The sequence below is a fragment of the Eschrichtius robustus genome, chromosome 1, assembly GCF_028021215.1.
Source record: "Eschrichtius robustus isolate mEscRob2 chromosome 1, mEscRob2.pri, whole genome shotgun sequence".
In the NCBI taxonomy this organism is placed as follows: Eukaryota; Metazoa; Chordata; class Mammalia; order Artiodactyla; family Eschrichtiidae; genus Eschrichtius; species Eschrichtius robustus.
This window is the reverse complement of record NC_090824.1, coordinates 42762338-42779707: the sequence shown is the minus strand read 5'-3', so window position 1 is coordinate 42779707 and position 17370 is coordinate 42762338. Positions and strand designations below refer to the sequence as shown.

General features: G+C 37.5%; 1 protein-coding gene across 2 annotated transcripts in view; it reads left to right on the top strand.

The window, feature by feature from the left end:
* Nucleotides 1-4156, top strand: part of ARID4A (AT-rich interaction domain 4A) — a 55551-nt gene extending 51395 nt beyond the window's left edge. For both annotated transcript variants that reach the window (XM_068544820.1, XM_068544821.1), the window contains exon 24: nucleotides 3350-4156. In XM_068544820.1, the coding sequence (XP_068400921.1) occupies nucleotides 3350-3453 (104 nt within the window). In that variant the 3' untranslated portion in view covers nucleotides 3454-4156. The remainder of the gene's footprint in view (nucleotides 1-3349) is intronic.
* The last annotated feature ends 13214 nt before the right edge of the window (nucleotides 4157-17370 follow it).

The window sequence follows — 17370 nt, the reverse complement described above, 5'->3', positions numbered from 1 at the left end:
TTACTAAATGTGGTGGGTTCTTAAGAAGAGCTTACTCCCTCTGAATTTCTCTCAACTGCTCAACAAACATTTATTGGCTGCCTATTAACAGGCACTATATTTGTCATTATGGGGTTCATCAAAATGAAGAGGGATATGGCTTATCCTCTAGGAGGTTATCTTGTTGGGATCATAAGTCATTTCCTAAGCAACTACTATATAAGATAGTTCAGCTTAGAACATTAATGCACACATACCATATGCCAGGCCCTCTTTCAGGTGGTGGAAGTACAGAGATGAATGAGATACAGACCTCCATCTCAAAGTCTTAACGTCTAGTGGAGCTGTATGTTGAGGGCCCTGAGAGTGATATTAACAAGAACAGGAGTTGGTGGAAGGAGAGTTGACTTCGGAATAATCATGAGGAGAGAATAGCATCTGAATTAAACCTTAAAAATGTATAGGATTGACTTCTAGTTAAACATTGACATATCATATCTACCCCAAGCCCAGGCCTCACTAAAATAATAGTAAAGAATAGTAAAAGCCCTGTACCCACAAGGACGAGAGAATGGGACCGCAGACTGACTACGGTAGACAAGAAATGTCAGCAGCATACCTTTTGGAAGCTGAGAAGCAGATGGACTGTAAGTGTCCTAGCAGATGACAGAATGCTAAACACCTGAGCCTGTGTATCCTTCTAGTGGGACAAAACAGTGAGAAGCAAGCCAATTCATACTACATCACCCCAGAAAAGCTCTGAGGATAGTGTGAGGTGTGAGGATGGAAATCGGAGATGGTTTGAAAAACGAAGGAGAAATTGGATCCTTTCATCCCAACTTCTTTTCCCCTAACTCCAGCAGAAAATAGGAGATTAAGTTATTGGCGGCTGAGAGGGATCAACAGGCTTATAGAAAGACTCAGGGACACCAGCCATAGCTGAAGGTGAGGGTTAAGTGCTAAACCAAAAATAATGAGCTTGAGTGAAAGTTTCCAGTACTAAATGATGAGACTCCTGTCCCTTTTCCAACCAACGATCTCATCTTCTTGTCTCTCTGAAAGCTGGTAACCAAGCTTATGCTCCTTCCTGGAAGGAGATTGGAAGACTCCTCTGGAGAAACTGGTCAGCCCAAGGGAAGTGATCTAACATAGATACCAGTATTTGGAGGTTCCTGAACCAAAAAGCAAAATCCTTACAAATCACTATGTGTGCACTGCCCAGCATTTAAAAGCCCTGCGGCCTCATGTATAGCTTCCAGTTAGCTTTTTAATGCTCCCTCTTAAATATGGAAGCCACAAGACCAGATGTTTGAGGAAAGCCTTTACATAAAGACAGAAACCAAAATATTCAATAGAAAAAAGGAACTTGGACAATGTGCCATATAAAAACAAACTATAATTAATATCCAGAGTTACTGCAGTCTTGAAACAAGAATATGATACTATCAATGAAATTCAGAGAACATGAAGGATCTCTTAAAAATTAAAAATATGGTATTTGGAATAAAAATAAATAAATAGAAGGGTAAGATAGCAAGGCTAAAGAAATCCCAGTAAAAGATCAAAAAGATAATAGGAGAGAATAACGAAGAGAAGTATAGGATCTGGCTGGGAGATCCAACTTCCGAATCATAGGATTTCTAGAAAGAGAACACTGAATAAACATAGGAGGAAGTTGTGATCAAAGAAATAAGAAAAACTTCCAGAACTGAAGGAGATGGGTTAGAAAACTGAAAGGACTCCCTGCGACCTCTATAAAGAATGGGGGAAAAAAAATCACACCAAAGCACATTATGAAATTTCAGAACCCTGTGGATAAAGGTAAGGTTCCAAAAGTTTACCATATAAAGATATATACAAAAAACTGGGTCTCAGAACAGCATCAGATTTCTCACGTCAGATTTCTCAATGGTGACACTAAAAACTGGAAGCCAAGCTATTAAGATAACATGACATCCAGCAAACAAGGAATCCCACATAGGAAAACAGTAAGGAAAATCTCAAGGTGATGGCATATGGAAGCCCTAGAATGATCACTGCATAACAGGCCTACAAAGCAACTATTTCAGGAATAGGATGGAACAGGAGGGGAGGGCTCTAGGAGGGATGTCCCTTTAAGAAAAAAACAGTAAATTATCTGATAGGCTTGCCCATCTTGAGAGAAGTTTTCTATCTATGGCAGAGAGTTAGGGGATGAATTACTAATAAAATGGCCTGTGTCATATGTGGTCTTGAATCATTCTACTCCAAGTCCAGCAGTTTTCAATTCCTGGAAATGTGATGGAGCAAAAGGAAAGAGATCGACCTTCCATCTTTGTCCTTTTCTTTAAAAACTGTAAATAGCAAGAAGTCTTTACAGAATTTTTAAACACAGAAAGAAGAACAAATTAATAAATTGAGCTTTTCTTCAGAGAACCTTCAATGGCTTTGAGTTTCCTAAAGGTCATATAAGTTCAGGCAACTAAAAAGATTATTTTCTTATAGTCTTCTTCCTTTTATTGTTTTCTTAATTTTTTGTGTGTGAAGTGAGTTATTAAAGTGAAACATTGAGTGACTTCTAGCACATATATTAGAATTTGTAGTAATGAGTTACATGTCATATTGGCAGTACACACATTGAGGGATGTATACTTAAACAAAAATTAAGACTTTAAGTAAAATAGGAATAATTGGGCAAAGATTAGCAGGAGATAGGAGGGCCCTGCAAAGAAAAAAGTAAAAACTAAAAAATGACAGAGCACCTGATGCATAGAGTAATGATCTTTAATCCATGCTCCATGGTCCTGGAGAGTTTTGTTAAAGTCATTTGAAGACTTTTTCTAATCACTCACCCACATTTCCATCCTGATCCCATGATTCTGATACCTGACTTAGATTACTGCTTCTTGCTTATGAGAGTTTTGTGTCCATCGGGTATATTGGGACAGGATAAAGATAGGAAGCCAACGGTTAGCTGGTTAAAAGAAATTCTCCAGGATAAGTGAATTCTTTTATGGTCCTATAATCCAGAGATAAAGCAGGAATTTGCTATAGTGAAAATTTATCTCAGGTTGATCTCGTTTCTGATTTGGGACAAGGTGAGTTTCTTTCAGGGATCTTTCAAGTAGGGATTTAAGATTTTATATCTCTTTAGTCTTTACATTTTCTGGTGCCTTTTTTAAACTGAGTTACTTAAGTGATGAGAGACTGATTCCACTCATTTGAGCCAAACAAAATTTTTGCTGACAAAATGTTGTTATTCCTTCATGCACCATTTAAGAGGACTATAATTGAAGTGAATAATGTTAAGAAATTCATTTCTAATTTGCCGGTGGCTGGTTATCTGTGTGTGATAGTTTTCAGGTCTAATGTAGCTTTTTTGATTCTACAGTGTCTCATGCAGGAGCCTCCATGTCATCTGCTTCATCAGACACTGGAATGAGTCCCTCCTCATCATCTCCCCCACAGAACGTACTTGCTGTAGAATGCAGGTGATAAATGTTTTCTCTGCCTTCCCAGCAGTTTGCTGCCAAGGACATAAATCCCAAAACCCTGAAATACAACCACAGAAAGCACTCAACTGGTTTGACATTGCTAAATATATCCTGTACACTTTTCCAGGCTGGATTGTATCTATTCCCTTCTCTTTTTTTTTTCTGTTGCAAAAAAATAAGCTGATTAATAACTGAAGTTTAGGCAGCCTGCCGTATTTGTCATAATTTTTCCTTTTTTTTTTTTTTTTCGTTTTTTTGTGAAGATAGAAAAAGGGCACTTAGCAAATTTGAATTTGTATAATAAAGCTTTCAGGTGTTATAGAAATCATAGACAAGCAAGTGCACATGATAAACATAAAAATACCCAGCTAAATAGTTACTGCTGCACTTTCACTGAGATGTATTTGAACACTTGGTGAGTAGGGGGTTTATGTTGTGTTATTTTATTGTTGTTGTTGGTTTTCTTTTTTTTTTGTGGAAGCACTTGCTATTTAGAACTGCCAAAGTATATGTTCAGCAGTGTGCCCAGGTTTAAGGTGTAAATGGGACAAAATAAATTGTGAAAGGAAGTGTAGTTGACTGAAAACTACAGTTGTAATAAGTCTTCCACTTTTTATAGGATTTTTGAGCACACAATTATGCAAATATTTTAATGTTTATTAATGTTTACAGTGGAATTGTGAATAAGTTTTCAGTGGACTATCTTATCCCTTGACAAAAATATTTTGTCTTTTTTCTATGTAATTTCAGAGTTTTTATTTTGTTACAAAAAGACAAAAATGAAATATATAACAACAATGAAGTTATTTAACAAGATTTCTAAAGCTGAAAATTTTGTGTAAAATAAGGTATTATCTTGCAACTTGTTAAATATATTTATTCAGACATTGGATGTTGTATTTTTATGTATTTTTTAAAATATTAATAAAATTGAAAAAAAGAAAATTCTAGGTTAATTCACTCTTCGAATGACAATAGCTCTCAGCTGTCCCTTTTACAGGAGGTTGCATCCAGCGGCTTTGCCTGTACTGAAGGGAGTCTGTCTCAGTCCTTCAAACAATGTAGAACTATAAATGGGCATCTGGATCATTAAAGTACGTCCTCGTTTAGAAACTTTGGCAGTCCTAGTATTTAAACTGTTTTGAGGATCAAATTTTTGGTTGCCCTTAAGATATTTTGTCACAGTTTTTATGTTTGCTATACTGCCGAATAAATTTATATCTCCCAAAGTTGAGATGCAACAACTAAGTAAAGCAATTATGTATGCTTTGTTTGTGAATTGTTTCACAGACTGATACATTTTGTAAATAATTCTTCCAAAACCATGTATTTAAAGCAGTTTTGCCATATACATTATGTAAAAAGGTGATTTTTTAAAATCAGTTTTTAAATTCATGTTTGTACATTGAAAGGGGTTTTTTTTAAACCTCCTTTCCTGTGTTTAATATGCGTAGAGTAATAACCTAGACGCTCTAGACTGTATATCAGGATCTGATTTACAAGAACAGAGTCAGAGCCAAACACTAGTGATGGCATAGCATTACTGAAATCATTGTTTCTTAATTTCATTTTACCACATTGTGAACTTGTGATTCAGATTCCTTCCATTTTCGCAGAGAATTAAAAACAAAAAAGTACTCTTGTAAAATGCACTTTTCTGTCTTTTCTTTGCAAAGCAGAAGTATTTCAATGTAAAATAAAAATGGAGCTCAGTGGGCAGTATTAATAAAGGCCATGTTTTAAACATAGGCTTTATATTTTTAGTTTTCATTTAAGTGATTGTTTTTTTCCCCTAAGTGCCAGTAACTCACAGTTGGAAAACCAGACTTCATAAAACAAAGCATATTCAATATATTCTTCATGTCTCTACAATTAAATATATCTAGTACTTAATTATAAAAATTTTAAAAGTGCGTCATTCAAATACAGTTGGAACTAGGAGGCAACTTTAGATTCATACATTAGATATTTTAATGATTTATCAGCTTGAATATTGTCCTTTCTAATCAATATAAATCTGGTAATGATGTACTGGGATCTTGCTACAGAGAGTAAAACTATATATTAATTGAATGAGTATATGGACACTTAAAATCCTTTTATTTTGGGGGGCTGGAAAGGATTATGAAAGTTATTGAATTTTGTAAGAATACTGACTAGGTATTAAATTCAAATATTGACCACATTTTGAGATTAGCTAAATTTTGAGTAGATAGCTCTTGCATATGATTAAAAAAATAAAAATAAACTCTTTAATATATAAAATGGAAGGTGCTATCTATAAAATCAAGTTATTTGAAGATTATGGAGATTTCTATTTTAATATTCCATGTGTGCTTTTATTATTGTTTATGTTAAATTTCTAGTTTTCCTGCCCTTCACTAAGAAAGATGTTTGTATTTAGCACATATATGCTATGTCTTCTACGAAATTGCTTTTAATTGGAAATCTTTATGCATCATGCTATTAATTTGCTTATGTACCTTTCTTATACGCCCTGTAGTATAACGTAGCTATCAACATTGTGGAAGCATTTGAAGCTATATTCAACCACATATTTTAGAATTCAGGCATCAAAAATTTATGAATTTTTTTTTTTGATCATCAAAAATTTATTGGGTATCTTCGATGTGCCAGGCATTGTGCTAAGGCTCAGGAGACCTAACAGTGAACATGACAGAAAAAAGTCCCTGTGTTTGTGGACTGCATAATCTAAAGAGTTATATGTTAAACAATTATCCCGTGTAATTCTTTTTTTAAATTAATTAATTAATTAATTTTTGGCTGCGTTGGGTCTTCATTGCTGCGTGCGGGCTTTCTCTAGTTGCGGTAAGCAGGGGCTACTCTTTGTTGCCGTGCATAGGCTTCTCGTGGTGGCTTCTCTTGTTGCAAAGCATGGGCTCTAGGCGCACGGGCTTCAGTAGTTGTGGCACGCAGGCTCAGCAGTTGTGGCTCACAGGCTCTAGAGCGCAGGCTCAGTAGTTGTGGCGCACGGGCTTAGTTGCTCCGCCGCAGGTGGGATCTTCCCGCACCAGGGCTCGAACCCGTGTCCCCTGCATTGGCAGGCAGTTTCTTAACCACTGTGCCACCAGGGAAGCCCCCATGTAATTCTTAACTGCAGGTGTGATTAGCATATGAAGTTATGGTGTGCCACGAGAAAACGATACAGAGCCCAACTAGTTTGAAGGCAAAGATGGTCTGCGAAGACTTTGCAGAGAAAGCAACAGTAAAACTGGGCCCCAGTGGGGATTATAAATTGGTTAGACAAATGGGAGGAGAGATATGGTGAGTAAAATGCTCAGGCACATTGAGGAGGAGAAATTGGTGGTAAGAGAACAGACCTGAGGCAGAAGAAGCAGGAGCCAGGTAAAGCAGAGTTATTCAGGCATTGCCTAAATCTTATACCTGCCCATCTCGGCCTGTTGCTCCTTCTGTCCCCCCCCCAACTCTCATCCCTACTTATCGAGAGCCATTTCAAGAGCCACTTTTCCAGGAAGCTTTTGCTGAGTTCTTACCACCCCCCAGAATATCACACTCTTTTATGCTCTGATAGCATTTTCAATCTGTATTATTTTACTTGACAACTCACCTTGTATTGAATATATTGCATTTACTTATGCCTGTGTCTTTCTACCCTACTAGATGTTTAGTTCCCTAAGTACTCCTCAGTCACAGGGGTATCCCACAAAGTGCCTGGTCCAGCATCTAACGTATAGTAAGATGCTCAAAAACTATGTTTACTTAAATTGAGAAAAATTACTTTTGAATTGCCATTGTATTTTTACCAGTGATCCTTATGCACAAAGTCAGACATTTAAAAGTTGTCTTTGGTGTTCTTTTTATAAAGTGATTTAAAAGTATCATTTGAAAAATGTAAAACTTGTTTAACAGTCTCATCCCCAACTTAAAATATTCTTAAGCTGATGAGTTCTTTTTCCTCCTCTCCTTGTTTCTTCTTCCCTTCCCTCTTCCATTACTGTCATGCAGTTACAGACAGACTTTTGTTCCATTACAGGAAGACTACAGTATGTGATAGCATTCATCAGTAGTGAAGGTTGAATGACTCTTAAAATGGAGTTTGCACTAATAGGGAATTTCTAACGAATACATACTTGGTGTTTTCAGCATATAAATATTTTTTTAGTCCTTCACATTTATTAACAAAATCAAATGATGTTTTCCATGTTGAGAAGGACAACAAAACCTTTTTTATTCATAGAGACCCATTATATCTTTTTAAACAGAATAAGAAGGGCACTGTTTATAATTCTGGAATTTGTAGTTAACATAATTATGAAGCTATCTTCATTTTGTAATCTATACCATGCAAAATTCATTTTAAAAAGTTCTACTTTTGAAAAACTTAAGGAACTTCCATGTAAATATAATAAATGATTACTCTGCACAGGTAATTGGATTTCTTCTCAAGGCTAATTAAGTTACATTAAACAAGACAATCTGATTCAAGAGTCTCACCAGTTTAGGGTTGCCAGATTTAGCAAATAAAAATACAGGATACCCAGTTAAATTTGAATTTTAGTCAAATAACATAATTTTTTAGTATAAGTATGTCTCATGTAAAAATTGTTATTTATCTGAAATTCAAATTTAACTGGGCACCCTATATTTTATCGGCAAATCCCACAACTAATTCCTTTACTGTTATATTCCAGTACATGTTATCCTCTAGAGAACCTTGGTCTCTGATGGAGGATAATAAACTGCTGAAGTTTCTCTTGGTTTCCAAGGATGAATCGTCCTGGGAAGTCTGTAAGTGATTTCTAGAATTAACCATTTCCGTGATGCAGTCATTATCTCCACAATTGGCCCTGTAATAGCTAAGCTTTAACAAGATAGTTGTGAACACAAGATTTTACTGGTAGTGTGCCTTTGATGGGGCACCCTTCCCACCAGTTGCTAACTGCTCTCAGAAATTCTCTTTGATTCTTATCCAAACCTACTCTTAAAACCTAAACTAAATCTGACTGCATTAAAATTAAAAACTTCTCTATGACAAGACATTTAATAATTATGAATAGAGCCACTGTAAATACTCATTTCTCGGGTAAACACCTAGGAGTAACTTTTGTATGACTGTACCATTTTGCATCCCCACCAGCAACACACAAGAGTTTCAGCTGCACTACGTCCTTGTCAGCACTGGATATTGTCAGATGTTTTTGTTCTTTAGCAGTTCTAATAGTTGTGATATTTAGAAAGGTCAAGTGATTTGCCCATGTTCAAACAGTTAGCTAAGTTATAAATGACTGCTTATAAATCCTACTGAGCAGAATCCCAGACCCTGTAAGTTCTCCTTAACCATACCAAGTGTTGGGGAGGATGCAGAAGAACTAGAACTCTCTTACCCTGCTGGTGAGAATACAAAATGGTACAACTACTTTGGAAAATTTTTGACAATTTGTTAAAAATTTAAACATATGACCTAGCCATTCCACTCCTAGATATTTAGCTAAGAGAAATGAAAGCATGTCCACATATAGCAACTTTATTAATAACAAATACTTAAAACAACCCAAATGCCCATCCACTGGTGAATGGATTAATAAATTATTGCATATCCATACAGTGGAATACAACCCAGCAGTAAAAAGGAACAGATGATACAGGCAACAAATTCGATGGATCTCAATTATGCTGAGTGAAAGAAGCCAGTCAAAAAAGAGTACACACTTTGACTGCATTTATATAAACTTACAGAAAATACACATTAGAGCGACAGAAAGCAAGTCATTGGGTTTTTGGAAAGTTGGTGGGGGTCGTGGCGTGGGTGGCCTGGGAGGGAGAGATTACACAGGGGCCAAGGAAACATCTGGGGGTGACGGTTGTGTTCATTATTTTGGTTGTTGTGATGATGGTTTCATGGGTGTACACATATGTGTACACATATGTGAAAATTAATGAAAGTGTATACTTTAAATGTGTGCAGATTGAATGTAAAGGAAAACAATCGTCTAAAACAAAAAAGGATAGGGAACATGCAAACCCAAAGTCACTGTGGTTGGCTAGTACAAAACTCAAGTTTAATCAAGTCAGTGTGTTTTTTTTAGCCTGGGGAAAGCAAGGAGAGATTTGTGCTTTTTCCCACCTACATATGTTATGACCCTTTTGAGGTTCCTACATCTGACCAGAAATCTTAAGATCTTCCTGCTAACATAGGTAAAATAGACCCAGTATATTATTTTTCAGTGTTGAGTATAAATAGAAATCCTATTTTTCATAATTTACTGAAGCTAATTTATGTAACCTTTTCCTCTAATTTCTGAACATTTCTCAAATACCTTTTTGAAACACTGATGCTATTAAATTGAATATTTTACTGTAATGACTTTGAGTAGTCACTCTTGAATTAGATTTTATGTGACCTTCATTTCTTGTTACTAGAGTTTATACTGTTTCATCTTGTTTAAGTTGCTAGTTTAATATCCCAAGATTCCTCCCTTATAGTTTTATTATACTTTCTCTGATTCACTGTGTCTTCAGCCTCCATCTGTTTTCTTCATTGTTTCAAGGTTCCTTCTCTCCTCAGTGCCAGTCATCTGCCTCACCTCCCTTTAGCCTTCTCTTGGAACACATCCTCAAGCATTTAACCTGGCCTCTGGCAATTTTGCTGAGTTATATCTTACTAGTCCTAAATAATTGACATAAGAGATAAGGAAATGGTTAATGTCTAAAAGAGAGTAATAATATTAAAAGGACTTTACATGCAGAAATCAGTGGGTTTTTTTTTTTTTTTTTTTTCATTCAGAGTGCTTTCATACCATGTACTGCTCTGGTAGAGTAGGATTTTAGCACAATGGACTCAATTTGCCAATAACAGACTTCAAAAATAAAGAACTATCTTTAAAATTGATAAGCCTCTAGCCAGGCTGATTAGGAAAGGAAATAGAGAAGACACAAATTACCAATGTCAGGAATGAGAAAGGTGGCATCACCGCAGATTGTATCTACAGCTATTATAGGGATAATAAAGGAATACTATGAACATCTCTATGCTAATAAATTCAACAACTCAGATGAAATAGAGAAATTCATTGAAAGACACAAGTTTCCTAAATTTACTCAAGAATAAATATATAACCTGATTAACCCTACATCTGTTATCAAATGGAATTAATGTTAAAAAACCTTCCCACAAAGTAAACTCAAGGTCCAGCTTCACTGTGAATTCTACCAAACATTTAAGGAATACATAGTACTAATACTAATTTAAGGAAAACATAATACTAATTTATCACACTCTTCCAAAAATTTGAAGATGAAGGAATGCTGCCAATTCACTCTATGAGGCCAGCTTTACTCTGACACCAAAACCAGACACTGCAAGGAAGGAAAACTAAAGACCAATATCCTTAATGAATATGTATGCAAAAATTCTAAACAAAATTTTAGCAAATAAAATCCAACAACATATTAAACGGATAATACAACATGGGCCAAGTAGGGTTTATCTCAGGAATGTAGGGTTGGTTTGCTATTCAAAAATCAATACAATTCAGCTTATTAAATTAAAAAAGAAAAACCATCAGATGCAGAAAAGGCATTTGACAAAACCCAACATCCGTTCCTGAAAAAAAAAGCTCAACAAACTGGGAATAGAAGGCAACTTCCTCAACCTGATGAAGGACATCTATGAAAAACCTACAGTTAACATCATACTTGATGATGAAAGACTGAATTATTTTCCCCAAGATTAGGAGTAAGACAAGGAGAGCCACTCTCACTACTTCTATTTAACACTGTATTGGAGGTTCTAAAGCATTCAAGAAAAAAGAAATCAGAGGCATTCAAACTCGTGAGTTTAGCAAGAATGTAGGATGCAAGATTATAAAAATCAAATGTATTTCTATGTACTAGCAATAAATAATCAGAAATTGAAATTTTAAAAATATCATTTACAATAGCATAAAAACATGTTACAATGAATCTGACAAAGGATGGAAAGACCTAAACTGAAAACTACAAAGAGTTCCTGAGATAAAATAGAGACAATCTATGAGGACATGTACCTTGTTCATAAAACCTAATATTGTTAGGAATTTTTTTGCTTCTCAAATTTAATTCCAATCAAAACGCCAGGAGGCTTTTTTGTAGAAATTGATAAGCTAATTACTAAATTCATGTGGAAATGCAAAGGACCTAGAATAGCCAAATCATCTCAAATAAGAACTAAGTTGGAGGCCTAATGCTACCTGATTTCAATAATTATTATAAAGCTATAGTAATCAAAATGTTGTTTTGGAACAAAATAGGGAGTCCAGACCCATAGAACAGAATAGAGAGTCCGGACTCATGGAACAGAACAGAGAGTCCAGAAATAAGCCTCCCATGTATGGACATTGATTTTTCATAAAGGTGCAAAGACAATATAATGAAGAAAGGATGGTCTTGTTAAAGAAATGGTGCTGGAACAATTGGACATCCATATGCAGAAAAGATGAACTTGGAGCCATACCTCACACCATATACAAAAACTCAGAACAGATTACAAAACCTAAAACCATAACACTTTAAAAAAGAAATCAGGAGAAAATCTTTGTGACCTTGTGCATAACTGGGTTAGGTAAAGACTTCTCAGATACAACACCAAAAGCACAATCCATAAAGAAATAATTTGATAAATTGGACTTCATTAAATTTTAAAACTTTGGCTCTTGAAAAGACATTGTTAAAAGAATAAAAAGACAAGAAACAAACTGGGAGAAAATATTTGCAAAGCATTTATCAGATAAGGGACTTGTATCCAGACTATGTAAAGAACTCTAAAAACTCAACAGTAAAGAGCAAACAATGCAATTAAAAAAAAAAAAAAAAGACTAAATATTTGAACACACACTTCTCCAAAGAAGATACATGAATGTCAAAGAAGCACATACAAATGGTGTTCATCAAGAGAATGAGAAGGCAAGCTACAGACTGGAGAAAATATTTGCAAAAGACATACTTGATAAAGGACTATGTCTTAGTCTGTTTGGACTGCTATAACAAAAATATAAACTGGGTGGCTTATAAACAAATAACTTATTTCCTATAGTTCCAGAGGCTAGGGATTCTAAGATCAAGGTGCCAGCATGGTCCAGTGAGGGCCTCCTGGAGTAGAAAGGGATGGGTTGTTCTGTGGGGCCTCTTTTATAAGGGCACTAATCCCAATCTTGAGAGCGCCATCCTCATGACCTAATCACCTCCCAAAAGCCCCACCTCCTAATACCATCATTAGGCATTAGGATTTTAACATAAGAATTTTGGGTGGACACAAACATTCAAGTCATAGCAGACTTATCCAAAATAAACAAAGAAGTCTTAAAACTGAACAATAAGAAAACGAACAACCAGATTTGAAAATGTGCTGAGGCCCTTAACAGACACAATCATTGAAGAAAATAAACAGATGGCAAATAAGCACATGAAAAGATGCTCCGCATTATATGTCATCATGGAAATACAAATTAAAATAATGAGATATATCACTACACACCTAATTAGAATGCAAAAATTCAAAACGCTGACAATACCAAGTGTTGACAAGAATGTGGAACAAGAGGAACTCTCATTCATTGCTGGTGGGAATGCAAAATGGTACAGCCACTTTGGAAGACAGTTTGGCAGTTTCTTACAAAGGTAAACATACTCCTACACATGATCCAGCAATCCTGCTCCTTAGTATATACTGAAATGGGTTGAAAACATGTCCACACAAAAATCTGCCCAGATGTTAATAGCAGCTTTATTCATAATTGCCAAAACTTGGAAGCTTCCAAGTCCTTTAGTAGGTGAATGAATGAACTGTGGTACATCCAGACAATGGAGTATCATTCAGCGCTAACAGAAATGAGCTATCAAGCCATGAAAAGACATGGAAAAGGCTAAGTACTATACGGTTCTAAGTATGTGACATTCTGTAAAAGGCAAAACTATGGAGACAGTAAAAAAAATTAATGCTTGCCAGGGGTTGGGGAGAGAGAGGGATGAACAGGTGGAGTGAAGAGGATTTTAGGGCAGTGAAACTATTCTGCATGATACTATAAGGATGGATACATGTTATTATACCTTTGTCAAAATCATTATACATTTGTACAACACCAAGGGTGAACCGTAATGTAAACTATAGACTTTGGGTGATAATGATGTGCACATAGGTTCATTGATTATAACTAATGTGCCATTCTAATGTGGGAGGGAGGAGTCTGTGCTTGTGTGGTTTCAGGGGGTATATGGGAACCCTCTGTACTTTTCAATCAATCTTCTCTAAAACTAAAACTTCTCTAAAAAAATAAAGTCTATTTTTAAAAAGTGTTCAATATCATTAGGCATTAGGGAAATACAAGATAAAACCACAGTGAGAATCCACTACCTGCCTATTATGTTAAAATTTTAAAAGGTTGACCATACCAACTGTTGGCAACAATATGGAGGAAGTGGAACTCTCATATACTGGTGTAGCCATTTTGGAAAAATGTTTGGCAGTTTCTTAAGAAATTAAACAGACTCCTACCATATGATCCAGCCATTTCACCTTTAGGTATTTACTTCAGAGAACAGGAAAGATGTGTCTTATAAAGACTTGTATACAATTGCTTATAGCAGCTTTATTTGTTTTGTTTTCTTAATCCTTTTAACTTTATTTTTGTAAGTGCTAGTCTTTTTTTTTTTTTTCTTCTCTTTTTAAATTTTGGCCACACCGCACAGCTTGTAGTTTCTCAGTTCCCTGACCAGAGATTAAACCTGGGCCACGGCAGTGAAAGCCCAGAATCCTAACCACTAGACAACCAGGGAACTCCCTCAGCTTTATTTGTAATAGCCCCAAACTGGAAATAATCCAAATGTCCATCAACAGATGAATAGTTAAACAAATTGTAGTATATCCATAAAATCAAAACTATTTACCAATAAAAATGAACTACTGGTGAAACAACATGGATTATCATTATGCTGATTGAAAGAAGCCAGACAATAAAACAGTACACATTGTATGATTCCATTTAGAGTCGATCCTGGAAAAACATTGGTTTGAACTGCCTGGGTCCACTTACACATATTTTTCTCAATAGTAAATGCTACAGTACTACACAATCTGGGGTTGGTTGAATCTGAGGATATGAAACTATGCATACAGAGGGCAGACTGTAAATTATACAATTTTTGACTGCGCAGAGAATTGGCACTCCTAACCCCCACTTTGTTCAAGGATCAACTGTATATAATAATCTAGAAAATGCAAACCATAGTGACAAAGCAGAGGATGGTGGGGGAGGCAGGGAAGGATGAGCGGAAGAACAGATTAAAAAAAGGGGCCAAGGAAACTTTTGGGGATGATGGATATGATTATTATTTTGATTTTGGTGATGGTTGAATGGATGTATACATATGTCAAAATGCATCAAATTGTACATTTTATTTTTTTAATATTTGGCTGCGCTGGGTCTTAGTTGCAGCACACGGGATCTTCAGTTGCGGCATGTGGGATCTTTAGTTGTGGCTTGTGAACTCTTAGTTGTGGCATGTGGGATCTAGTTCCTGGACCAGGGATCGAACCCAGGCCCCCTGCATTGGGAGTGCAGAGTCTTAGCCACTGGACCACCAGGGAAGTCCCAAATTGTGCACTTTAAATATATGGAATTTACTGTATACCAATTATAACCTCAATAACGCTGTTTAAAAGAAAGAGAGCTATCATCCATCATAGAACAATTATTAATGCTATCTCAATTTTGAAAAAGCTTTACTGGAATTCTTTTTTTTGACTGCGTTGGGTCTTCATTGCTGCATGCAGGCTTTCTCTCTAGTTGCAGTGAGCAGGGGCTACTCTTCCTTGCGGTGCGCAGGCTTCTCATCGTGGTGGCTTTTCTTGTTGCAGAGCACAGGCTCTAGGTGCACATGGGCTTCAGTAGTTGCAGCACGAGGGCTCAGCAGTTGTGGCTCATGGCTCTAGAGCGCAGGCTCAGTAGTTGTGGTGCACGGGCTTAGTTGCTCCATGGCATGTGGGAATCTTCCCAGACCAGGGCTTGAACCCGTGTCCCCTGCATTGGCAGGCAGATTCTTAACCACTGTGCCACCAGGGAAGTCCCTACTGGAATTCTTATCACCAAATTAGCAAGAGTGGTGTCTATATTTGAGAAGAAAAATCTACCCTTACTTTAGAAACTTGCTTGAAAATTTTTCAATTACTTTATGGCATGGTCTCCGTGGCAATTTCAACTTCAGTGAGCTGTTTATTTCTATTTGCCTTAATAGTTCTCCTACCTTTACATGTCACTGTTTACTTTGTCCCTGAACACCCTGCTAGTCTCCACAGTTTCCCTGGCGTCACCCCTCTCCATGTACCACAGGGATTAACTATGAGCTCAGAGGAAGTGAAGGATGGGAAGTGGGGGACAGGTAGAGTAGTTTTATTAGAAGACAAGAGCAGTCAGCCTAGAAAAAGATCGTTTGGAGCTGGACTAAACCCATCACCAGGATTCTGAGCTTAAAACCACTCCCAGATCATCAGTAACACTGGATGCTGATGCTACCCTATCTTCTGTTTGCGTTTATAATCAGGTTTTGACAATAGCCCAAGCTCCCAAATAGAAGATTGAGTTATAGGAAGAAACACACAGTACTCAAGAAAACAATTACATGCATGTAACTTACACCGACTGACTTTTTTTTTTTTAATTGATTAATTAATTAATTTATTTTTGGCTGTGTTGGGTCTTCGTTTCTGTGCGAAGGCTTTCTCTAGTTGTGGCAAGCGGGGGCCACTCTTCATCGCGGTGCGCGGGCCTCTCACTATCGCGGCCTCTCTTGTTGCGGAGCACAGGCTCCAGATGCGCAGGCTCAGCAGTTGTGGCTCATGGGCCTAGTTGCTCCGCGGCATGTGGGATCTTCCCAGACCAGGGCTCGAACCTGTGTCCCCTGTATTAGCAGGCAGATTCTCAACCACTGCGCCACCAGGGAAGCCCCGACTAACTTTTGAATAGTGAGAGCATGGGCTGCTTCTCAGCCCCAATGGAAGTCACAGCAGAGATGATCACCTTGCTATGCACATAGTAGTAATATCAGGAAATCGTAAGTAGCAACTGAATAACCAATCAAACAAAAAAGAAGGTCCTTACCTAGCTTATGCCTTCTCTTTGGCTTGGTATAAAATCAAATCTCTGATTTTGGAATAAAGTCTTACTTCCTTTCTGCTATGTCTGCTGAATAAGGCAAGTATTAGAAAGCATCTAGTCTAGTAAGTGTCACGGGCCTCTTGGAGTTGATTTTGCTCTGGGACCTTTGGCTGTCAGGCCCGGCCCAGACCAGCAAATTAACGTTTTTTTTCTAGGCTAAATTATTATTGTTGTTACTATTATTATTACTTCAACATGCCTCCTACCTCCTGCTATTGAGCTAAGGTGGTTGGGGACTTTGGACTGCTGGGTTCTTGCAGGTGACAAAGCATACCAGGTTGTGTAATACGGACAAGTGTCCAGGTGCTCAGTGGGCAGTACTGTGAACTAGGAGATGACCAGAGTTATCACTCAAATTTGCAGTTGAGGGAACAGAGGCCTAAGCCTCAGCTAACCAGATTCCCGACATGCTGTGATTTGCCTGAATGGGCGTCGTAGGCGGAGGGGCTGCGGTGCGTTTGGGTAAGGGGTTCGGAATTTCGAGCGCGACCGACCTGGGTTCGAACAGAGCTCTGCTACTCGGTGGTTGTGAGCCTCCCACACGCGTCCTCTAGGACCCTGGGTTTCCTCCTCTATCCGCTGGCCGAGGTGCGAGGCGTCGACACTCAGCTCTTCACGCCCGCAGCCCGGCGCACAGGAAGCCCCGAGGCGGGGAGGGACGCCCCGCCGACGGCCCCTGCCGGCCGGCCGGGCTCCCCGCGCTGACGGGCCCGCGCCCTACGCTTGACTCGTGGGACACCCGCGGCCGG